Genomic DNA, 26,375 nt, shown 5'->3' on the forward strand with positions numbered 1-26,375 from the left:
GACTTAGTGTGTGCCAGAACATAATACCAGTAAATTAGAGACAATAAATGTAGGAGGGCTATCTCACTCCTACAGAATAATGTATCTTTTACCTTTTGAAAAATATACAATAACAGGTTAAATGAGTGTTACTGAAATAATGTTATAAAGATAGAAAAGAATAAAGATAAGAACAAAATGAAAGTAAGATCATGAGTTTCTATGTTATGTAAATATGTTATAGGTTATTACATGTTTTAAGAGAATCTGATATAAAAATATATGAAATTATAGGCATTTTGTAAAGAGATACAGAAGGGCTTTAAAAAGTTAAACAAACCTTCCTAAAGAATTTTAAATTTCATACATTTTATTTTATTTTTTATAAGTTCATTTATTTATCTTAAGACAGAGAGAGAGAGAGAGAGACAGACAGACAGACAGAGAGGCAGAGAGACAGAGGGAGAGAGAGAAGCCCAAGGAGGTTCTGCACTGTCACTACAGAGCCCAACATGGGGCTCAAATCCACAAACTGTAAGATCATGACCAGAGCCAAGATCAAGAGTTGGATGCTCAACCAAAGGAGCCACCTAGGCACCCCTAATTTCATGTATTTTAGAGCTATAATGAGTTATTATAGTCTTCATATAACAGGCTGTATATGTTTAAAATGTAGAACTTGGTAAGTTTAGACATAACTACACACCCATGAAACCATTACCACAGTCAACATAATGAACATATCCACTACCTCTAGAAGTTTCCTACAGCCTTTTGTAATCCCCCTCTCCCACACCTCTCAGCTGCCAACCCTCTTCTCCTATAATCACGGACATGCTGTTACTACATATTATTTTTCATTTCCTAAAATTTTATATAAATGAAATCATACAGTATGTATTCTTTTTTCCTCTGGCTTCTTTTGCTCAACATAATTGCTTTGAGATTTATTCATAATACTGAATAAATTAACATTTCATTATTTTTATTGGTGAATGGTATTCCATTGTATGAATATACCACAATTTATATATTCAGTCACCTCTTGATATGAATTTAGGTCATTCCCAGTTTTGGGCTATTACAAGTAAAACTGCTATGAATATTCATATTCAAGACTTTGTGTGGACACATGATTTAATTTCTTTCAGGTAAACACCTAGAAAAGGAATGCTTGGATCAGATAGTAGATGTATGTTTAATTCTTTAAGAAATTGCCAAACTGTTTTTCAAAGTGAGTTTGCCATTTTGTATTCCCACTAGCAAAATATGGAATGCTTCTGGCTTCATATCACTGCCAACACTTGCTAGAGTCAGTCTTTTTAGTTTCCACCATTGTAATGGTGTGTCATGATATCTCAATTATGAGTTTAATTTGCACTTCTCTAATTACTAATGATGTTTGGCATCTTTTTGTGTGCTTGTTTGCCATATGCACATCTTCTTTGGTAAAATGTCTATTCAAATATTTTGCCCATTTTTCTTTTTCTTTTCTCTTTTTTATTTTTTTTTAAGAGCCAGAGAGGGAAAAAGTGAGCAGGGGAGATGGGCAGCGGGAGAGAGAGAGAATCTCAAGCAGGCTCCACACTCAGCACGAAGCCTTAATGTGGAGCCTGATGCAGGGATCGATCCTATGACCCTGGGATCACGACCAGAGCTGAAATCAAGAGTGAGACGCCCCACTGACTAAACCACCCAAATGCTCCTTTTGCCCATTTTTTCAACTGGGTTGTTGGTATTCTTATTATTGTGCTTTGGGAGTTTTTGTATATTTTGGACACAAGTCCTTTATTAGATATGTGACTTATAAATGTTTTCTCTCAGATTATGGCCTATCTTTTCATCTCTTAAAAGCATTTTACAAATAGCAAAGGTCTTGATTTTGGTGAAGTCTAATTTATCATATGTTTTTTTTTCTCTTTTATGAATTGTGCTTCTGGTGTTGCATCTAAGAAATCTTTGCTAAGGTTTTCCTACTGGATTTTCTTATGGAAGTTTTTGAATTTTAGGTTTTATAGTAAATTCTGTAATCCATTTTGAATTAATTTTAATCTGTGATCTGAGGCAAGGATTGAAGATGATTATTTTGTATATTGTTGATACAGCTATAGCATCATTTCTTGAAAAGACCATACATTAATTATTCAATTGCCTTTACTGTATTTTTGTCTAAATACAATTGACCATCTGTGTGTGGGTTTATTTCTTAACTCTATTCCGCTCTATTGATCTATTTTAATATAGCTGTATATTAAGAATTGGAATTAGGTAGTACAAATTCTCCAACTTTGTTCTTTTTCAAAGTTGTTTTGATTATTTTATCCTTTTGAATTTTCATTTATAATCAGTTTGTCAAATTCTACAAAAAAGCCTGCTGAAATATTGATTGGTATTGCCTTGAACCTATAGATCAATTTGGAGAGAACAGATGCCTCAATGATATTGACTCTTCTTATTTATGTACATAGTATATTCCTCAACTTATTTAGGTCTCCTTTCATTTTTCTTAGTAATATTTTATATATTTCAGTGCATGGATCTTATAATCTTTTATCAAATTTATCCCTAAGTATTTCATATTTTTGACAATATTACACATGAAATTATTTTTAAAATTTCAATTCCTATTTTTTGATTTTTGTACTTTCTTTTTGGTGCATTCTATAGGATTATTTATATAGATAGTCATGTTGTCTGTGAAGAAAGACAGTTTTCTATCTTTCTTTCCTATTTGGATGCCTTTTATTTTCTGGCCTTATTGCACAGGCTGGAACTTGTGGCACAATGTTGAATAGAAGTGGTGAGAGTATACATCCTTGCCTTGTTCTTGATTTTAGTTCCCTCATATTGAGAGTGATGTTAGCTATAGATTTGTTGTTTATGCCTTTTATTAGGTTGAGAAAATTTCTTTTAATTCCTGGTTTGCTGAGAGTTATCAGGAATAGACAGTGCATTTTGTCAACTGAATTTTATACATTGATTGAGATGATTATTTTTTTCTTAATAAGAAGTATCACATTAATTTCTTAATGTTAGGCCATACTTGTACTCCTTAGATAAATCCTAGTTGGTGATGATATAGTATTCTTTTTATACATTGTTGATTAGACTTCCTAAAATTTTGTTAGTAAGTTTTCCATCTATGTTCATGAAGTAAATTTATCTATAAACTTATTTTCTTGTAACATCTTTGTCTAATTTTGATACCAGAGTAATACTGGTCTCATAGAATTGGTCTCATAGAAGAGAGAATCTCTTAGAATTTCATAGAAGATTGGTCTCATAGAATATTTGTCTCTTCAATTTTCTATTTGGTAGAATTCACCAGTTAAGACAATTAGGCCTGAAGTTTTCTTTAAGGAAAGGTTTTCACTACAAATTTAATTTCTTTTTAATAGATATAAGATTAAGTTATTAATTCATTTTTGAGCGGGTTTTGGTAGTTTGTGTCTTTTAAAGAATTTGACCATGTCATCTGAGTTGTAAGATTTATTTTCATAAATGTATTCATAAGATCATCTTATTCTTTAGAGGAGGGAGAGAGAGAGAGAATGTGAGAGAGAGAGAGCAGGCATGTAAGTTGGGGAGGGGCAGAAGGAGAGGGAAAGAGAATCTTTCTCCTTTTTTTTTCTAATTTTTTTTATGTTTATTTACTTTTGAGAGAAAGAGAGAGAGAGACAGAGGTGTGAACAGGGGAGGGGCAGACGCAGAATCTGAAGCAGGGTCCAGGCTCTGAGCTGTCAGCACAGAGCCCAATGCAGGGCTTGAACTCACAGACTGTGAGATCATGACCTGAGCTGAAGTTGGACGCTTAACCAACTGAGCCACCCAGGCTCCATGGGAAAGAGAGAATCTTAAGCAGGCTCCATGATCAGAGAGGAACTCTCACAACCCTTAGATCATGACCTGAGCTGAAATCAAGAGTCAGATCCTTAAATGACTGAGCCACCCAGACACCCCTATTATTCTTTTAATATAGGTAGAACTTGTAGTGATGTTACCATGCTCATTCTTGATATTGGTAATTTGTATCTTCTTTCTTAAATTGTTCAGTCAGTCCAGTGGTTTTTCAGTTTACTGAGGCTCTCAAATAACCAGTTTTGGATTTCACTGATTTTTTTTTCTTATTTAAAAAAAAAGTTAATTTATTTATTTTGAGAGAGAGAGAGAGTGAGAGCACATGCAAGTGGGGTGAGGGGCAGAAAGAGGGGGAGAGAAAATTCAAAACAGACTCTATGCTCAGAGCAGAGCCCGACTTGGGGCTCAGTCTCATGACCATGACATCATGATCTGAGCTGAGATCAAGAATGGGATGCTTAGCCAACTGAGCCACCCAGGTGCCCCAACTTTTTTCTTTATAATTACCTTCTTCCTTCTAGTTTCTTAAGGCGCAAGTTTATTAATTTGAGATCTTTCTTTTTATGTATACATTTCTTTCTCAGTAATACTTTAAGCCTCATCTCACATTTTTTTTAAACTGGAGTTATTTTTATTTTTTAAAAGTTTTTATTTAAATTTCAGTTAGTTAATATATAGTGTAATATTAGTTTCAGGTGTACATTATAGTGACTCAACACTTCCATACATCATCTGGTGCTCATCATGACAAGTGCACGCCTTAATCTCCATCACCTATTTAATCCACCTCCCATCCATCTCCTGTCTGGTAACCATCACTTTGTTCTCTATAGTTAAGAGTCTGTTTTTTGGTTTGCCTTTCTTTATCTTGCTTTCCTTCCCCCCCCACCTCTTTACTCATTTGTTTTGTTTCTTAAATCATACGGGAATTTGTCTTTCTCTGACTTATTTTACTTGGCATAATAGTCTCTAGCTCCATCCATGACATTGCAAAAGGCAGATTGCATTCTTTTTTATAGAGGAGTCATATTCCATTGTATGTATATGTATGTATTCATAGTAGTATTCATTTACTAATGTACAATTGCAGTGTTTTCATAAATTGGCAATTGTAGACAATGCAGCTATAAACATTGGGGTGCATATATTCCTTTGAATTAGTATTTTTGTATTCCTTGGGTAAATACCCAGTAGTACAATTGCTGGATTATAGGGTACATTTTAATTATGTTTGGCATCATTTTCATTCAGCTCAAAATACTTTGGAATTTCTATTTCTTCTTTGATCCATGCATTATTTAGAAGTGAGTTGCTTAGCTTCCAAATATTTCAAGATTTCCAGTCCACTTCTGTGCTTGATCCCTTCTCTTCTCTTCTCTTCTCTCCTCTTCTCTCTTCTCTTCTCTCTTCTCTTCAGATTTTACTTTTAAGTAATCTCTACATCCAACGTGAAGCCTGAACCTACAATTCCAAGATCAAGAGTCGCATGCTCTACCAACTGAGCCAGCCAGGTGTCCCTCTGCTTTTGATTTCTGATATAATTCCACTTTGGTGAAGTAATATATATTGCATTACTTGAATTTTTAAAAACATATTGAGACCTGTGTTATGGCTTAGAATATGGTCTGTCTTGATAAATGTTTCAGATGCATTTGAGAAGAATGTGTATTCTTCTGTTGATAGGTGGAGTCTTCCATAAATGTCTATTAGTTCAAGCTGGTTGAGAGTGCTGTTAAAGTCATCTATACCCCTGCTGAATTTTAGTCTACTTGTTTCGTCAATATTTAAGAGAAGTATTGAAATCTCTGGTAAAACTATAAATTTTTATTCTCTTTTTGGTTCTTTTATATATTGATCCTTTAATATAATTATGAAAAAAACCCGTCTTTATCCCTGGTAATATTTTATTGCTTTGAAATATACTTTGACAACTATTAACATCACAGCCTATCTTCAAGTAATATTCCATACCACTTAGGAGCCTTAAAATAGAATATTTCCATTTCTCCCTCCTAGTCTTTTGGATACTGTTTTTACAAATTTTTACTTATACTTCTGTAATAAACCCTATACTGCAATGTTATTTTTTTCTTAAAAAAGTAAATTACTTTTGAAATACACTTACAAAAGTATTATTGGGGTGCCTGGCTGGCTCATTCAGTAAAGGATGTGACCTTTTTTTAAGTTTATTTATTTTGAGAGACAGTGTGCGTGTGCATGCATGCAAGTGAGGGAGGGACAGAGAGAGAGGGAGAGAGAGGATCCCAAGCAGGTCTGCACTGTCTGCACAGAGCCAACGCAGGGCTCTGTCCCACAAACCATGAGATTATGACCTGAGCCGAAATCAAGAGTTGGACGCTTAACCGACTGAGCCGCCCAGGTGCCCCAAGCATGTGACTCTTGAACTCAGGGTCATGAATTCAAGTCTCATGTTGGGCATGGAGACTACTTAAAAAAATTATTAATCATTACTAACTATTATTATATTAGTCCATTTATTACTATTTTGAATATTTTTTATTCCTTTGTGTAGATTCAGATTTCCATGTGGTATCACTTTCTTTCTGCTTGAAGGCCTTCTTTTAACATTTCTAGTACTGTAGGTCTGGTGGTGATAAATTACTTTAGCCTTTTTTTCCTGAAAAATTCTGTACATTGTCTTATTTTTGAAAAATATTTTTCTGTGTAGCATTTTGATTTTTTTCTTTTTAGTACTTTCAAGATACTACTCTATTGTCTTCTGGCTTGCATTGTGTCTAATAAGAAGTCTGTGATTTTCTTGTTTTTTCCCCTTCCACATGTTATGCTGATATTCTCTGGCTGCCTTAAAATTTTTCTCCTTATTGCAGGTTTTAAGCAATTTGGTTATGATGTGCCTTGGCATAGTGTACCCTATATTTCTTGTATTTGGAATTTAATAAGCTTTTTGGATCTGTAGTTTTTAGTTCTCACCAAATCTGGAAAAAATTTTCATTGTTCAAATGTTTTTTACTCTTCCTTTGGGAACATATGAAATACAGTAACTGTTTAATGTTCCTACTCATTCTACCAAGTGTGTCATTTCTGGGTTTATTTCTATTGATTGAGTTACTTCATTTTGGGAACTATTTTCTTGCTTCTTTACTTGCCTGGTAATTTTTGATTGGATGACAAATACTATAAATTTTACTTCTTGGGTATGTTTGAATTATCATTTTTTTTAATACTTTATTTTTTCAGTAATCTCTGCACCCAACATGAGGCTTGAACTTACAACGCCGAGAGCAAGAGTTGCATGCTCTACTGACTGAGCCAGCCAGGTGCCCTGGTATTTTTGAATTCTTAAATATTTATTATGGAGCTTTGTACTGGAACACATTTAAATTACTTGGAAATAGTTTGATCCCTTTGAGGTTTGCTTTTAAGCTTTGTTAGTTGGGCTCATAGCTGTGTTTAGTATGGGACTATTCCCCCTTTTCCCCCAAACTCTGAGGAAATACATTCCTTAATATCCAACTCAATGACCCATGAATTTAGAGACTGCTCACTTGAGCTGGTTTAATAAGAACTACTTTTTTTTAAGTTTATTTATTTATTTTGAGAGAGAGAGAAAGGGGGAGAGGGGCAGAGAGAGAGCAAGAGAGAATCCCTAGCAGGCTGTGCACAGTCAGTGCTCAAACTCACAAACTGTGAGATCATGACCTGAGCAGAAATCAAGAGTTGGACACTTAACCGATGAAGCCACCCTGGTGCCCTAATAACTACTTTTAAACTGGTGGTACCAGAGGCGGGGGTTGGTTAAACAAGTGATGGGGATTCAGTAGTGCACTTATCATGATGAGCACTGGGTGATGTACAGAAGTGTAGAATTACTACACTGTCCATCTGAAACTAATATAACACTGTATGTTAACTAGCTGGAATTAAAATAAAAACTTAAAAGAATAAGAACTACTCCTGACCCTTTGTAAGCCTTTGTGAAGGACTGTTCTCTTTCCTCCTTTCCGGCACATCTTTCCTCTGCTGTTGGCAGTTTTCTTAATGTGCTGATCAGTACCCAGATGAAGACTCAGTGGAGAACCTATGAAGATCTCTGGAACTCTGAGAAACTCTCTTCTTTTAGTTCTTTGTTCTAAGGATGCTGCCTAGTTTGGCTTCCTGGGCTCTGCATGGGTTTCCCCTTCTAGCTCTGAGGCTTGGAAACTATCCAGACAGTAACCTGGATCAGTGATAAGATTTATTTCATTTGTTTCTTTTTCCTCAGGGATCACGATGTCCAATGTTAGAAAATTGTTCCACATATTTTGTTCTGTTTCTTAGGTGTTTCAAGCAGAAAGGTAAACCTGGTTCCTGTTAACCTATCTTGGCTGAAAGCAGAAATCTCTAATTTCATCTGATTTTCATAGCATTTGACACAAATGATCTCTTCCTCTTTTGTGACACTTTCCTTTGTTGGCTTCTATGATACCATACTCTCCTGGCTTTCTTTTTATTTTCTAGCCATTCTCTAGATTCCTTTGTTGGTGACTGCTTTTCTACCTGAATTTAAATTTTGCTGGGTCCTGCTTCTCAATATCCTGTCCTAGTTGCTTCTCCATCTATAATTTATTTCTAATTGGACAGCTTTAATCAGGTCCATCAGGTCCATTGCTTAACCACTGTCATCTCTTCCCTGCATTGGTTCCCAAACACCATTCTCCACACAGCAGCCAAATCAAACAGATTGGTTCACGCACTTTTCTGAATAAGACCCTCTCATGCAACAGTTCTTAACCTGCTTTGTGTCAGGGACTCCTCTGGAAGACTGATGAAATCTGACGACTCCTTACCAGAAGGATTTATAACAATGTGCTAAATAACCCATGGGTCTCAAAGAAAACAAATAAATTGAAATATAGTATTCAAAATATTTAACAAAAAATTTAAAGTTGTGATACAGTTATGGTTGTGTTTCATTATTAGCATATTAAATAACAAGATATAATAGTGATGAGTGTAAAGATATTCTAACATGTCTATAACAACTGTAATGAGATATCAAAATTTCTGTGATTTTCATTGGTGATGTTATAGGCCCTGGTCATAATACTGTAGTTTGTTGTTCATATTCATAATTAAATTAATTTTTCATCAAGGATAGGTGGGAAAAAAAGTTATGATATTTTTTCTAATTCAGGTTAATTGCCTGTGAATTCTGTCCAGACTTTCCTTGTGGGTCATGGACCACTGGTTAAAAACCTCTGATGGCTTTCTGACAGAGTAAGAAAAGAATCTAAAAGACAAGATCAAAATCTTACTATGGTCTACAAGGTGCTGCCTGATCCAGCCCCTGAGTATCTCACACAACTCTTTGCCCATCTTTCTCCTTAGTCACTGTGACCCCCAACTCCAGGCCCTTATATTAGCTGTTCCCCCTATTTAAAATAATACCACCTCTGTCCTAGCTACTGATTTATTACCTTTTGGGTCCAAATGCACCCTTTTACCTGATAAATATTTTTCCTTTATCAGATAGTAAGATGTCAAGCTGTGTCAGTTGAGGGTACTGGAAAAACACTACAGGGGGGAATTTTTCTTTCTGGTGGCTTACTGGGAAGGCTCCTGCAGCAGGAGTTTTTCTCTCTGCTACTCTGCTTGCACAGTTTTTTTCAGAGTTAATTGAGTGCAGTTTTCTCTTGTGTTTGGCCACCAAGTGCTTTGTCCAGCTCTTGGCTTGGCCAGGAGAGGCCTAACCATGGGACCCAGATAGCACTGGCCTGTGATTCAGCCAGGTCACTAACGCATGCACCTTACTACACATGGGGCTGTACTTGACTCTTGCATAGGGCAACCTGTCCAGTTCCTGGTTCCAACAGTGCCCTGTAGCTTCTCCTGGCACCTAGGGATTCTGGCATGCCACAGGACAGATTTCCAGCAAACCCCACCAGTGAGGTATCTTATCAACTTCTCTGCCATCCAGTGAACAAAAGCTGTGCCCTTTGAAGTGAGGCATGAATCTCAACCTTGGCTGGGGAAGAATCAGGGCTCTTCTTTGGGTCTCTATTTCAACCTCACTAGTGGTTGCTACTTTTGTCTGCTACCTCTGTATTCTTTAGAATTCTCTTAATTTTCACTAGCCAAATACTGCTATGTCTAAAGGAACTAGAAAAAGAAGAGCAAAGTCCATTCTTAAGAGATTTCTTGCCTCCAAAATGACCTGTGACATAAATGCAGTCTTATTTGAGGACCTCTTTCTTAGAGCATTACTGTAATACTACAGTGAAGTTTGGGAAAGATTTGCTTTATACACTTAGTGCTAAAGTAATATTTTATCATATATTCTAAATATTATAAGAATTAAATGAAAATTAATTGGAGAACATGTGGGTAAAACTTGTTGATATTTGTTAAACCATTACCTCTTTATATTGGATGGATTCCTCAGACTTGCTAGTAAAGTCTGACTTGATGTTACTCATAGAGCACAGAGAAACCGAGTTGGTATTTTTTTCAGTAGAATATGCCATTGGTCCCATCTGTTCATCAGCTTTTTTAATATCCTTAAGTGAAGAATATACATGTCACCATTAGAATAATGCCTTCAAAATTCAAAAGAATTTTATTAAGCATCCCTCTAAAACTGTATTGCAACTGATACTGAAAGTGATATATTCTTGTGCAGTTCTTGCTGAAGTTTTCAGGCATGATAGAGGACTAGTAAGTCCAACTTACACTAAAATGTTAGTGGATGACAATAGCTTCTTGTGCTTTCTTTTCCAAAGACCTGTATAATTAACTGGAGAGAACAATGCCTTAGTTGAAAACAACTATTCCACTAGAAGGGACAGATTTTAGTAAAAAGAACTTTGTGAGGGAGAAGACTTCAAAGATACTCTTTCTGATTCCTTATTCCTAGCCTTTCATGAAACTTATAAATTTATAACATATAGCTAGGCACTTAAATGTGATGCTGGCTCTAGGCTTGAGAGAGATGTCAGGAGACAATAACACTTGCTAGGCCTGCAACTGCTGCCCCTTCCAAACTGATTGGAAAGCAACTCAATGGGCCAGCTCCTAGAGAATAAGAAATCGCAGAGACATCAAGTTAACTTTAAAGACACTGTTTAAATGATAGGGCAAGGAGGAAGTTCTAAGCCAGACTGCTCTAAGTCTAGTTTTTGGGTTTTTTGGCTACTCAGAGAAATGAGATCAGATTTAGTGAAATAAAGAAAAACTACACATTCTCTGCTCAACTGAATATGGTGTGAGTAAATTTGTGACTTCACCACGAAGAGATGAAGAGGGAGACAAGACAGAAATGAGGAGCCCAGTTTGGATGATGGTGTCCCAAACCAGGTTGGAGCAGAGACAGACAGTCTTAGGTGGATTTAGGTGCAAAAGAGCATATGCATATGGAAGGCTTTCCAGACACTGTGCTTCTTTGACAAGCTTAACAACTGTTAATCAGTCATTTCAAAGTATGGTAAGCTTTAACCAGCTTTATAGTATCTTAACATCTTTAATCAGACATTCTTTTATGCTATCACTTTCTTTTTTTTTTTTTTTTTTTCCTATAAATTTCTCTACCAAGAAAGAAATCATTTACTTGGCTTTTTTCAGGAGCTATTTATTTTGTGGCAGGCTTAAAATGAAAATTTGACCTCTTCTCATAATAAATTTTTCTAAGAAGGTGTTTAACAGGTCAAAGACAATTTCTTTTCCTGAGAAGCCTGCTAGACAAAATACTTATGATAGGAAGTTTTGGTATGTATCTATCTACCAGTTTTTATTTCATTTTCATGTGAAAAAATCACTAAAGGAATATGTCTGTAAGTAATCATATATGTTTAAGATAAATAATTACAGCATTACTCTTCCTGGTTTGAACTTTTCTAAAAAGTTTGATTGGATAATACTAACAATAGTAATATAATAAAATTTAGTATGCCAACAGTAACTCTAAATACTTTACATGAATGACTCATTTAAGACTTACAGAAATTCATAACTAAGTTACTTTATTTTCTCCATGTTAAAGATTAGAAAACTGAGGCACAGGGAATTTAAATAACTTGCCTAAGGGCCTAAAACTATTAAGTGGCATAGTCAGAATTTCAAATTACAGTGTCTCCAGAGCTCATAACCCTAACCACTGCTATGCTGCTTCTTGTGATTGATTCTCTTAACAACAGTAACTTTACAACACTTATGAGCATCATGAATTCTAACAAACTGATTCATTTGGACATTACAGGTATAGTGGCAAATAAACACTTCCAGAGTTTCAGAAATGTGTCACTGTTTATGTAGATACCACAGATGTTATGTTTGCTATGCAGTACCCAGAATATTGTAGTTGTTCACTGAGTATTAAAAATGGTATTGTTTTATCAGAATGAACCTTATTTTTGGTAATCAGAGACTACCAATCCATTTTGAAAAAGGTGTTTTAAATACTTATACATTTATACCACAAACATTCCATTTTTGTTTTCCTTACATTGTGAAACTCTTTAACATAAGACCTAATAATGGAGTTTTAGTTTAGTTATAATGAAAAATAAAGGCACGTTACTTCAAAGAAAGATACGAGTGTAGTAGCTTTAAAAAACATCAGAATAGGGTTAATTTAACCATAGCTATTTCCTTTTATTGGTATCCTTATTAGTTTGAAAGTATGGAACTTAATAATTTCATAAATTGTTAAGTGTACTCTGGAATGAAAATCATACAGATTCAACTGTCATATAATGGCTAATTTTATTTTTAAAGAAAAATATGGCCTAATATGAAATAAAATTGAAACTGGCAGGTTTTGAATCTATATAAGATTACATTTTCAAACTTTTTTTTTTTTTTACTATGACTGCTTTATAGAAGGTGTTTAAAAATAATTCATTCTAGCATTGTGGAGAAAGCTAGGGTTCAGAATGTGAAGTTTTAAGTGTGAGGAGGACATGGAGGCTCATAACTTTCTAAATTTCATAATTTGTGAAATAATATTTTTAATTAAGTTTTCCATTGTAATTCCAGTACAGTTAACATACAGTGTTATATTAGTTCCACGCATACAATATAGTGATTCAACAATTCCATACATTTTGACCTACGTACTGACCTATTTTCACTGAGCATTATACTCTCTAGCTCTGTCCATGTCATTTCAAATGGTAAGATTTCATAATTTTTTATGGCTGAATAATATTCCACTGTATATATACACCACATCTTCTTTATCCATTTATCAATCAAAGGACACTTGGGCTGTTTCTATAATTTGGCTATTGTAAATAAGTTGCAATAAATACAGGGGTGCATGTATCCCTCTGAATTAGTGTTTTTGTGTTTTTTGGGTGAATACCAAGTAGTGCAACTACTGGATAATAGGACAGTTTTACTTTCAACTGTTTGAGGACTCTCTATTCTGTTTTCCACAGTGGCTTTATTAGTTTACATTCCCACCAATAGTGCATGAGGGTTTTTCTTCACACCCTCACTAACACTTGTTTCTTTTTTCTTTTCTTTTTTTTTATTTATTTTGAGAGAAAGAAAGAGAGAAAGAGAGTGCGTGTGCAGGTGTGGGGCAGAGAGAGAGAGGGCTCTCAGTGTAGAGCCCGATGTGGGCCTTGACCCCATGTACCATGAGACCATGACCTGAGCCAAAATCCGGAGTTGGATGCTTAACCAAGTGAGCCATACAGGCATCCATTTCTTGTGTTTTTGATTTTCACCATTTTGATAGGTGTGAGGTGATATCTCACTGTAGTTTTGATTTGAATTTCCCTGATGATGAGTGATGTTGAGCATTTTTTCATGTTGGTCATCTGGATGTCTTCTTTGGAAGCCTGTTTTCAGTGTGCCTGGCAAATATTAGGTGCTAGGTAACCATTAATTCTTTAATTTTCATCATATTATCTAGCACAATGCTGGGGATATTAGTCACATTGCATTTATTCACAGAGGAATTATAAATAAGCCTTGGTTGCTTTGTGAAATCTAAGATTATGATTCAGGACCTCTGTGGTATGATCTCTGAAAGGTTAAAAAAAAAAAAACCCTGCTAACATAGCATTATGTTACATAAACATTACCTGTGACATTACAAGTGAATAATATAGACCTTGTTTTGCCATTAATTCAGCATGTATTCCTTTTTCTGCCACCATCCCATCTTTTATGGTCACAATCAGATCTGCACTTTGAATAGTGGAAAGTCGGTGTGCTATGACAATTGTAGTTCGACCTTTGCTTGCCTACAAAACAGTAAGTATAGAAAACAAATATGAAATTAATAGAAATAACAAACTTTGAAATATTCAAAAAAGCTTGTTATTTTAAATATTAAGGAATCCTTGAATCTAGAAATTTGGACTTAAATGGATTAGGAAGACCAATAAAAATAATTTGGTAATTTAAAATGTAAACATACTCCTATCATAAGATCCATCCATTTAAATCCCAGATATTTATTCAAGGGAAATAAAAGTGCATGTCCACAGAAAGGCTTACATGTGAATGTTCAGAGCAACCTTATGTGTAATATCCCAAAACTACAAACAAACTTAATAACTTAAATGGGCATCGATACCAATAAGCTCAAACATTCCATACAATGGAATACTATTTACCAATAAAAAGGAACTATTGATACATTCCACAATAAGGACAGGTCTGAAAACATGTATGCTGAGTGCAAGAAGTCAGAGAGTATAGAATACATATTGTATGATTCTATATACACAAAGTTCTAGAAAATACATACTAATTTATACTGGCAGTAAACAAACCAGGGGTGGTCAAGAGCCAGGCAGAAGAAAGAGGGTTGGGATGGAGTATTTACAAAAAGCATGTAAAAGTTTTGAGGAATGATTGGTTGGCTATGTTGATTGTGGTGGTTTCACAGGTGTACATTTATGCCCAAACTTTTCTAAGTGTATACTTTTATATGTGCAGTGTAAGTCAATTAAACCTCAAAAAAAGCTGTTAGGAAAAAGAATCTCAAACAAAAGAACCAGCTTATTTATACCACCCAAGGTGGCCATTCTTGAAGTTCTGTAAGAATCCTGAATGGGACTGAGGCATTTTAATGAATGTTATGCAAATGTAATGATAAAGTAGATTGAGGAGCAACTAACTATTGTAGGTAGAAAGATTTATTTTTCTTAATTTTGGCAAAGTCTGATGAAGCACACATAATTATATTGTTAATTGGCAATTACTAGAATATGTGAGTTTGTCTAGGTGATATTTATTTGATATAGTCTGAAGAAGACAAGTCTAAACACTAAAATGTGTAGTGCTCCCTTTATTTTTCATAGTGCAAATATAGACTTCTTTTCCTTCCAAGATTTTATTTAAATTCGTTAGTTAACACATAGTGTAGTATTGGTTTCTGGAGTAGAATTTAGTGATTCCAAACTTACATATAACACCCAGGACTCATCACAACAAGTGCCCTCCTTAATGCCCATCACCCATTTAGCCCAATCCAATAAACAGTGGAGCTCATGCATCCCTTCAAATCAGTATTTCTGTATCCTTTGGGTAAATACCTAGTAGTGCAATTGTGGGGGTAGTCCTATTTTTAACATTTTTGAGGAAATCTCCATACTGTTTTCCAGAATAGCTGCACCAATTTGCATTCCCATCAACAGTGTAAGAGAGCTCCCCTTTCTCTTCATCCTTGCCAACACCTGTTATTTCTTGTGTTGTTAATTTTAGCCATTCTGACAGATGTGAGGTGATATCTCATTGTGGTTTTGATTTGCATTTCCCTGATGATGAGTGATGTTGAGCATTTTTTCATGTGTCTGTTAGCCATTTGTATATCTTCTTTAGACAAATGTCTGTTCATGTCTTCTGCCCATTTCTTAACTGGATTACTTATTTTTTTGATGTTGAGTTTGATAAGTTCTTTATAGATTTTGAATACTAGCCCTTTAACCAATATGTCATTTGCAAATATCTTTTCCCATTCTGTTGGTTGCCTTTTAGTTTCGTTGATTGTTTCCTTTGCTGTGCAGAAGCTTTTTATCTTGGTGAAATCTCAATAGTTCATTTTTGCTTTTGTTTCCCTTGCCTCCAGAGACGTGTCTAGTAAGAAGTTGCTGCAGCTGAGGTTAAAGAGGTTGTTGCCTGTGTTCTCCTCTAGGATTCTGATGGTTTCCTGTCTCACATTTAGGTTTTTCATCCATTTTGAGTATATTTTTGTGTATGGTGTAAGAAAGTGGTCCTATATAAACATGGGTGAATGATAACTGGGAAGAGAGTTTTTATTGTTTGTTTTTTGTTTTCCTCAGTCTATTATTTTTATGTGGTAATTCTAAGTCTTGCTTATGAATGGTATAATACAATAGGCAAATTTTTTTGTTTTATTTTTTAATAAAAATTTTTTTCAGTTTATTTATTTTGAGAGAGACAGAGGCAACACACGTGGATATGAGTAGGGGAAGGGCAGAAAGAGTGGGAGAGAGAGAGACAGAGACAGAGACAGAGAGAGACAGAGAGAGAGAGAGAGAGAGAATATGAGAATCCCCAGCAGGCTCTGCACTATCAGCTCAGAGCCTAATGTGGGGCTCAAACTCGTGAACCATGAGATCATGACCTGAGCCAAAACCAAGAATCAGACGCTTAAACAACGGAGCCATCCAGGCAACCCTAGTTTAGTTTTTTAAAATCAACTGTATTTTAGGATGGTTTCAATTTAGGGATAATTTGCAAAGATACTACAGTATTCATTTACCCTGCACACAGTATCCCCCAGTGTCAATACCTGACATTTCTATGGTGCATTTTTTTACAACAAATTAACCAGTATCAATATCTTATCAACTAAATTCTATACTTTATTCATATTTCCTTAATATTTACCTATTATCTTTTTTCTGCTCCCAGATCCCCTTCAAAATACATTGCCACTTAGGCATCATGTCTCCTCAGGCTCCTCTTAGTTGTGACAATTTCTCAGATAATCCTTATTTTGTACGAACTTGGTATTTTTGAGGAATACCAGTCAGATACTCTGTAAAATGTCTCTCAATTTGCATTTGTCTGATGTGCCTAAGTTTTAGAGGTAAGACATTCAGCCTATACTAATCCCACTTTTCTCATTTGAACTTCAAGTCTGAAATGTATTCTGGATCTTGGAGACCTGAGACTTGCCTACAGCACCTTAAAGGGGAATGAATGTAAGAATGCTGTTGTTAAGTGGGCATTCATTAGGACTACCAGTGCAAAGGTGAAAACACTCAAGACACCCAGGTTCCTGACCCATATCTCTCTCAATTATTCAATTACATTTCCTTGAGGTGACAAATGTTATTTCTTAAAAGCAACCAGATCTCAAAACTTACTGATGAAGCTATGTTACCAAATAGCTCAATGATTTCACAATACTATTAAATATTTCTCATAGCAAATTAATATGTATGAAATTTACTTAAAAATATAAAAGGGCACATATAACACATATACTCTAAGGAGAATGTAGGACAGAAGGACTTGTAAAATGAAACAATGGGGAGACTGCAATTAGAAAAGGTTTGAGAATAGTATGCAGTCTCGTGACATAATCAGAATATAAGGTTTCCTGAAGCAGGTTATATTATTCTAGACCTTCTTTTCTTCATGGGAGACTCACTTTGCAAGCATTTTTACAGACCTATCTACTAATATTTCTTCACTTCTTAGGCATTACTTATGAAACAAATTTACTTATTTTGCAAAAGTTCATGCTGTTGTCTGACATCTGAAAACAGACAGTAAGGGATGACATTTCTGCAGCTGTGCCTCAGTGAGCATTGATGTTCCTTCAGACTGGAATGGCCTGCACTTACTCACCTCTACCATCTCTACTCTGCTAAGCTCATGGTCTAAACTCTAAACATTTGATTAGCTTATTATAGAATGATTAGTGTTTGAATGTATCAAATAAATCACATTGTCAATTAGAAAATTAGCGATTAGAAAAATCGATATATAGAAGGTTTTCTTATTTTGGGGGAGGACAAGGCTTAGGAATAATTTAAATTTACAGAAACCACTCCTGTCTTGAGGGGAAGATGGCGGCGTAGGAAGACTCTGAGCTCACCGCGTCCTGCTGATCACTTAGATTCCACCTACACCTGCCTAAATAACCCAGAAAACCGCCAGAAGACTAGCAGAACGGAGTCTCTGGAGCCAAGTGCAGACCAGAGGTCCACGCAAGAGGGTAGGAAGGGCAGCGAGGCGGTGCGCGCTCCACGGACTGGACGGAGGGAGCCAGGGCAGAGGGGCGGTCCGCCAGCCAAGCAGAGCCCCCGAATCTGGCTTGCAAAAGCGGAGGGGCCGGACGGAGTGTGTTCCGACAGTAAGTGGGACTTAACATCTGGAAGGTTATAAGCTAACAGCTCTGCTCAGAGAATGGCAGGGCTGGAGGACAACGGGAGGGAGAGTTGGTGGGCCCCAGACGACAGAGCGCAGCTTGGCGGGGAACAAAGGCGCTCGCCAGCGCCATCTCCCTTGCCCATCCCCCAGCCAAAATCCCAAAGGGAACTAGTTCCTGCCAGGGAACTTGCTTGCTCCGTGCAAACACCCAACGCTGTGCTTCTGCGGATCCATCCCTCCGGCGGGTCTGACTCCCTCCTGGTGCCGCAGGGCCCCTCCCGAAGCGGATCACCGAAGGAAAAGCGAACTGAGCCTGCCCCTCCCGCCCCTGTGCACCTTGCCAATCCACCCCAGCTAATACGCCAGATCCCCAGCACCACAAGCCAGGCACTGTGCAAGTAGCCCAGACGGGCCACGCCACCCCACAGTGAATCCCGCCCCCAGGAGAGGGGAAGATAAGGTACACACTGGTCTGACTATGGCCCCAGAGGTGGGCTGGGGGCAGACATCAGGTCTGACTGTGGCCCCGCCCACCAACTCCAGTTATACACCACAGCACAGGGGAAGTGCCCCGCAGTCCCGCACCACTCCAGGGACTATCCAAAATGACCAAACGGAAGAATTCCCCTCAAAAGAATCTCCAGGAAATAACAACAGCTAATGACTGATCAAAAGCGATTTAAACAATATAACAGAAAGTGAATTTAGAATAATAGTCATAAAATTAATCACTGGGCTTGAAAACAGTATAAAGGACAGCAGAGAATCTATTGCTACAGAGATCAAGGGACTAAGGAACAGACAGGAGGAGCTAAAAAATGCTATCAATGAGCTGCAAAATAAAATGGAGACAAACACGGCTCGGATTGAAGAGGCAGAGGAGAGAATAGGTGAACTAGAAGATAAAATTATGGAAAAAGAAGAAGCTGAGAAAAAGAGAGATAAAAAAATCCAGGAGTATCAGGGGAAAATTAGAGAACTAAGTGATGCACTGAAGAGAAATAATATACACATAATTGGTATTCCAGATGAGGAAGAGAGAGGGAAAGGTGCTGAAGGTGTACTTGAAGAAATAATAGCTGAGAACTTCCCTGATCTGGGGAAGGAAAAAGGCATTGAAATCCAAGAGGCACAGAAAACTCCCTTCAGACGTAACTTGAATCGATCTTCTACACGACATATCATAGTGAAACTGGCAAAATACAAGGATAAAGAGAAAATTCTGAAAGCAGCTAGAGATTAACATGCTCTAACATATAAAGGGAGACCAATAAGACTAGTGACTGATCTCTCTTCTGAAACTTGGCAGGCCAGAAAGGATTGGCAGGAGATCTTCAATGTGATGAACAGAAAAATATGCAGCCGAGAATCCTTTATCCAGCAAGTCTGTCATTTAGAATAGAAGGAGAGATAAAGGTCTTCCCAAACAAACAAAAACTGAAGGAATTCATCACCACTAAACCAGCCCTACAAGAGATCCTAAGGGGGATCCTGTGAGACAAAGTACCAGAGACATTGCTACAAGCACAAAACCTATGGACATCACAATGACTCTAAACCCATATCTTTCTATAATAACACTGAATGTAAATGGACTAAGTGTGCCAACCAAAAGACATAGGGTATCAGAATGGATAAAGAAAACAAGACCCATCTATTTGCTGTCTACAGGAGACTCATTTTAGACCTGAGGACACCTTCAGATTGAGAGTGAGGGGATGGAGAACTATTTATCATGTCACTGGAAGTCAAAAGAAAGCTGGAGTAGCCATACTTATATCAGACAAACTAGACTTTAAATTAAAGGCTGTAACAAGAGATGAAGAAGGGCATTATACAATAATCACAGGGTCTATCCATAAGGAAGAGCTAACAATTATAAATGTCTATGCGCCGAATACAGGAGCCCCCAAATATATAAAACAATTACTCACAAACATAAGCAACCTTATTGATAAGAATGTGGTCATTGCAGGGGACTTTAACACTCTACTTACATAAATGGATAGATCATCTAGACACACGGTCAATAAAGAAACAAGGGCCCTGAATGATACATTGGATCAGATGGACTTGACAGATATATTTAGAACTCTGCATCCCAAAGCAACAGAATATACTTTCTTCTCGAGTGCACATGGAACATTCTCCAAGATAGATCATATACTGGGTCACAAAACGGCCCTTCATAAGTATACAAGAATTGAAATTATACCATGCATACTTTCAGACCACAATGCTATGAAGCTTGAAATCAACCACAGGAAAAAGTCTGGAAAACCTCCAAAAGCATGGAGGTTAAAGAACACCCTACTAAAGAGTAAGTGGGTCAACCAGGCAATTAGAGAAGAAATTAAAAAATATATGGAAACAAACTAAAATAAAAATACAACAATCCAAACGCTTTGGGATGCAGCAAAGGCAGTCCCGAGAGGAAAATACATTGCAATCCAGGCCTATCTCAAGAAACAAGAAAAATCCCAAATACTAAATCTAACAGCACACCTAAAGGAAATAGAAGCAGAACAGCAAAGACAGCCTAAACCCGGCAGAAGAAGAGAAATAATAAAGATCAGAGCAGAAATAAACAATATAGAATCTAAAAAAACTGTAGAGCAGATCAACGAAACCAAGAGTTGGTTTTTTGAAAAAATAAACAAAATTGACAAACCTCTAGCCAGGCTTCTCAAAAAGAAAAGGGAGATGACCCAAATAGATAAAATCATGAATGAAAATGGAATTATTACAACCAATCCCTCAGAGATACAAGCAATTATTAGGGAATACCATGAAAAATTATATGCCAACAAATTGGACAACCTGGAAGAAATGAACAAATTACTAAACACCCACACTCTTCCAACTCAATCAGGAGGAAATAGAAAGCTTGAACAGACCCATAACCAGCAAAGAAATTGAATCAGTTATCAAAAATCTCCCAAAAAATAAGAGTCCAGGACCAGATGGCTTCCCAGGGGAGTTCTACCAGACGTTTAAGGCAGAGATAATACCTATCTTTCTCAAGCTATTCCAAGAAATAGAAAGGGAAGGAAAACTTCCAGACTCATTCTATGAAGCCAGTATTACTTTGATTCCTAAACCAGACAGAGACCCAGTAAAAAAAAGGGAACTACAGGCCGATATCCCTGATGAGTATGGATGCAAAAATTCTCAATAAGATACTAGCAAATCAAATTCAACAGCATATAAAGAATTATTCACCATGATCAAGTGGGATTCATTCCTGGGATGCAGGGCTGGTTCAACATTTGCAAATCAATCAACGTGATACATCACATTAATAAAAGAAAAGATAAGAACCTTATGATCCTGTCAATCGATGCAGAAAAGGCCTTTGACAAAATTCAGCACTCCTTCTTAATAAAAACCCTTGAGAAACTCGGGATAGAAGGAACATACTTAAACATCATAAAAGCCATTTATGAAAAGCCCACAGCTAACATCATCCTCAATGGGGAAAAACTGAGAGCTTTTTCCCTGACATCAGGAACACGACAGGGATGCCCACTCTCACCGCTGTTGTTTAACATAGTGTTGTTGGAAGTTCTAGCATCAGCAATCAGACCACAAAAGGAAATCAAAGGCATCAAAATTGGCAAAGATAAGTCAAGCTTTCACTTTTTGCAGATGACATGATACTATACATGGAAAATCCGATAGACTCCACCAAAAGTCTGCTAGAACTGATACATGAATTTAGCAAAGTTGCAGGATACAAAATCAATGTACAGAAATCAGTTGCATTCTTATACACTAATAATGAAGCAACAGAAAGACAAATAAAGAAACTGATCCCATTCACAATTGCACCAAGAAGCGTAAAATACCTAGGAATAAATGTAACCAAAGATGTAAAAGATCTGTATGCTGAAAACTATAGAAAGCTCATGAAGGAAATTGAAGAAGATATAAAGAAATGGAATAACATTCCGTGCTCATGGATTGGAAGAATAAATATTGTCAAAATGTCAATACTACCCAAAGCTATCTACACATTCAATGCAATCCCAATCAAAATTGCACCAGCATCCTTCTCGAAACTAGAACAAGCAATCCTAAAATTCATATGGAACCACAAAAGGCCCCGAATAGCCAAAGTAATTTTGAAGAAGAAGACCAAAGCAGGAGGCATCACAATCCCAGACTTTAGCCTCTACTACAAAGCTGTCATCATCAAGACAGCATGGTATTGGCACAAAAACAGACACATAGACCAATGGAATAGAATAGAAACCCCAGAACTAGACCCACAAACGTATGGCCAACTCATCTTTGACAAAGCAGGAAAGAACATCCAATGGAAAAAAGACAGTCTCTTTAACAAATGGTGCTGGGAGAATTGGACAGCAACATGCAGAAGGTTGAAACTAGACCACTTGCTCACACCATTCACAAAAATAAACTCAAAATGGATAAAGGACCTGAATGTGAGACAGGAAACCATCAAAACCCTAGAGGAGAAAGCAGGAAAAGTCCTCTCTGACCTCAGTCGTAGCAGTTTCTTACTTGAGACATCCCAAAGGCAAGGGAATTAAAAGCAAAATGAACTACTGGGACCTTATGAAGATAAAAAGCTTCTGCACAGCAAAGGAAACAACCAACAAAACTAAAAGGCAACCAACGGAATGGGAAAAGATATTTGCAAATGACATATCGGACAAAGGGCTAGTATCCAAAATCTATAAAGAGCTTACCAAACTCCACACCTGAAAAACAAATAATCCAGTGAAGAAATGGGCAGAAAACATGAATAGACACTTCTCTAAAGAAGACATCCGGATGGCCAACAGGCACATGAAAAGATGCTCAACGTTGCTCCTCATCAGGGAAATACAAATCAAAACCACACTCAGATATCACCTCACGCCAGTCAAAGTGGCCAAAATGAACAAATCAGGAGACTATAGATGCTGGAGAGGATGTGGAGAAATGGGAACCCTCTTGCACTGTTGGTGGGAATGCAAATTGGTGCAGCCGCTCTGGAAAACAGTGTGGAGTTTCCTCAAAAAATTAAAGATAGACTTACCCTATGACCTAGCAATAGCACTGGTAGGAATTTACCCGAGGGATACAGGAGTGCTGATGCGTAGGGGCACTTGTACCCCAATGTTTATAGCAGCAATCTCAACAATAGCCAAATTATGGAAAGAGCCTAAATGTCCATCAACTGATGAACGGATAAAGAAACGGATAAAGAAATATACACAATGGAGTACTACGTGGCAATGAGAAAGAATGAAATATGGCCCTTTGTAGCAACATGGATGGAACTGGAGAGTGTTATGCTAAGTGAAACAAGCCATACAGAGAAAGACAGATACCATATGTTTTCACTCTTATGTGGATCCTGAGAAACTTAACAGAAACCCATGGGGGAGGGGAAGGAAAAAAAAAAAAGAGGTTAGAGTGGGAGAGAGCCAAAGCATAAGAGGCTCTTAAAAACTGAGAACAAACTGAGGGTTTATGGGGGGTGGGTGATGGGTATTGAGGAGGGCACCTTTTGGGATGAGCACTGGGTGTTGTATGGAAACCAATTTGACAGTAAATTTCATATACTGAAAAAAAAAGAAACCACCCTTGTATAATGGAAAAATATTTTACCATATGTCTGAGGCTTTTCTTGTATTTTTTTAAGACTCTGAAATTTCCTGCTAACTAATAATGATTTAAATCCATTCGTGAAAGAAAAACCCACTAGCTACAAATACAATAGGATAAAAATAATTGGCTTAAGGGACAAAAGTGAGTCTATTACAAGCCTACGTGGGATCCTCAATTTCAGTGGGGTATGGTTTGAGTTTCTTTCCCAACGAGGCAATATGGTTTTAGAAAAAGGATGGTGTTTTTTTTTTTTCTTTTAATTCTGGTAAAATATACATAACATGAGATTTATCATTCTAGTCATTTAAGGTTAGTGTTCTCCTGGATCAGAGAGGCCAATTCCTTCTGTGTCACTATTATTTTATACTCAGACTTACATTGCTATTCTTTTTTTTTAGTGGTAAAATAATCATAACATAAACTTTTAACCAGTTTCAAACATTTTAAAGTGTAGAATTTAGTGGCATTAAGTACATTCATATTTTTGTGCAACCATCACTACTATCTAACTCCAGAACTTTTTCTTCATCCTGTGCTGAAATTCTATACCACTCTGAACCATAACTTCCCATTTCCCCCTTTCCTTAGCCCCAGTAACATCCAATGTACTTTGTCTATGAAGATGACTATTCTAGGTATCTCATATAAGTGTAATCACATAATATTTGTCCTTTTGCATCTGTCTTATTTCAGTTAGCATAGTATCTTCTAAGGTTTTCCATGTAGCACGTGTCAGAATTTCCTTCCTTTTTAATATTGAATACTATGAACTATACACATATAAAATGTGCTTATCTATTTATGTGTCAAAGAACATTTGGGTTGTTTCTAACTTTTGGCTATTGTGAATGATGCTGCTGTGAACTCTAGTATACAAATATCTGTTTGAGTTCCTTCTTGCAATTTTGTTTGGTATATACCCAGAAGTGGAATTGCTGGATCATATGGTAATACTATCCTTAAGAAGAGGCTAATTTTGAAGAATGATCCAGTTTCAGATTTAGCTTAAATCCCTAGCAGATGCATAATCTTGGGGAATATAGCATGGTGGTTATGTGAATGAGCTCAAGAAATGTGTCTGGGTCCACATCCTGGCTTCACTGTTGCCTAGCTGTTATTCGGCCTGTCTGTGCTTCAGTGTGCAAATCTGTGTAATAGGAAAGTAAGTGTTCTGATCTCACTGGGTTCGTATAAGGATTAGCTATTATCACCCATTTGTTCCTTTATTATGCCTACAATAATGACTCATGAATGGCTTTAGAGGGATCCATGAACCTCTCAATGTTTTAGGTAAATTTTTGTGTACAAGAGCATTTGTAGATTTTTCTGAAAAAGTTAGTGGTTTATTTTTCCCTTTCTTAGATTCTTAGATGGGGCCCTGATCCATCAAAGGGGAAGAAGCACTGCCCTAAAATAAATTAGTGGTCTATAATTTAACACCAAGCCTAACAAATGTGAGCTTGATTAGGCAGGCTTATAAAATGTTCCATGATGCTTTTAGGATGAGATAGTCTCTATACTACCTTTGTTCTTCTGGCTAAATTCCAGCCAAGGAAATCCCCTTGCAGAAATTCCCTTTCTGTTCTCAGCTATTATCATGTTGCTACAAATGGTTTTGAAAAGAAAGAAAAAAAAAAAAACAAAAGAAAGAAAAAGAGAAAGGAAAAGAAAGAAGAAAAAATTGAATAAATCCCTAATTTCATATATAAAAAGTAAAATATTTAATTGTCATAGGTGCACCAAAATGTGTAATAATTAACCTAACTTTGGATAACCACTTGTTTGGGCTTAACTTAATAAAGTAGCCCACAGCTTAATGCAGCATACCAATTTTCTTATTGTTCAATTCTTCAAGTTATATAAGTATGTTAAGATCCTCTGAGGAAGATCAACGGGATGCATCATAGTGAGAAAGAGCAGTAATGATAAAGAAAAGCCCATGAAGCCTGCAACAAAGCAGCTCTATCTCTTTAAAGAATAAAACTGTGATGGAAACCCTTCCCTCATAATTAGCAAAGGGTCTTTTTAAAGGTTCTCCATTGATGTGGTGTAGCTGAACCTCCGTTAATAATAATTATGCCTAGATTAGCATACCACTTTTAACATCTCAGAGTGTTCACAGGCTTTATCCCAAAGTCAGTGTGGGCTTCCTCTGCTTCCACAGGGGCCTACAGGTCTTTACTGCCATGCCTTCTGTACTGGGACAGAATAGAAACCTGCTGCATTGGCATGCTGGGTCCAAACCAGTAGCAGAGTGGTACCACATAGTCTGTGGCATAAATCTTTATCCACTGACACTTGATCCTCCTCATGAATAAGATAAGTGAAGCAAAACTAGTTTGCAGTAAGTCTAACTTAAGAATTCCAGAAAAGAGAACTTTAGACCTTGGAACTATTCTGTATCAAACTCATCCAAAATGCATTTAACAAATGCTTACTGGCTGTCTAAGGACCAGGCCTCATTCTAGTGCTGGGGACACTGCAGTTAACCAATCAAAGCCTTTGCCACTACTGAGTTTACATTCCAGTAGGGGAACAGAGACAATAAAATAAACAAATACATACACAGTATGAGAGCTGATAAGAAGTACTAT

At 36.6% G+C, this 26,375-nt stretch overlaps 1 protein-coding gene across 1 annotated transcript in view; it reads right to left on the minus strand.

Moving 5' to 3' along the window:
- ABCB5 (ATP binding cassette subfamily B member 5) overlaps positions 1-26,375 on the minus strand; it is a 107,972-nt gene that overhangs the window by 48,719 nt on the left and 32,878 nt on the right. Inside the window, exons 14-15 of the mRNA XM_053218319.1 lie at positions 13,887-14,048; positions 10,215-10,355 (exon numbers count right to left, since the gene is read on the minus strand). Coding sequence (XP_053074294.1) covers positions 10,215-10,355; positions 13,887-14,048 — 303 coding nt within the window. The remainder of the gene's footprint in view (positions 1-10,214; positions 10,356-13,886; positions 14,049-26,375) is intronic.

The sequence above is a fragment of the Acinonyx jubatus genome, chromosome A2 (assembly GCF_027475565.1).
Source record: "Acinonyx jubatus isolate Ajub_Pintada_27869175 chromosome A2, VMU_Ajub_asm_v1.0, whole genome shotgun sequence".
NCBI classification, from domain to species: domain Eukaryota; kingdom Metazoa; phylum Chordata; class Mammalia; order Carnivora; family Felidae; genus Acinonyx; species Acinonyx jubatus.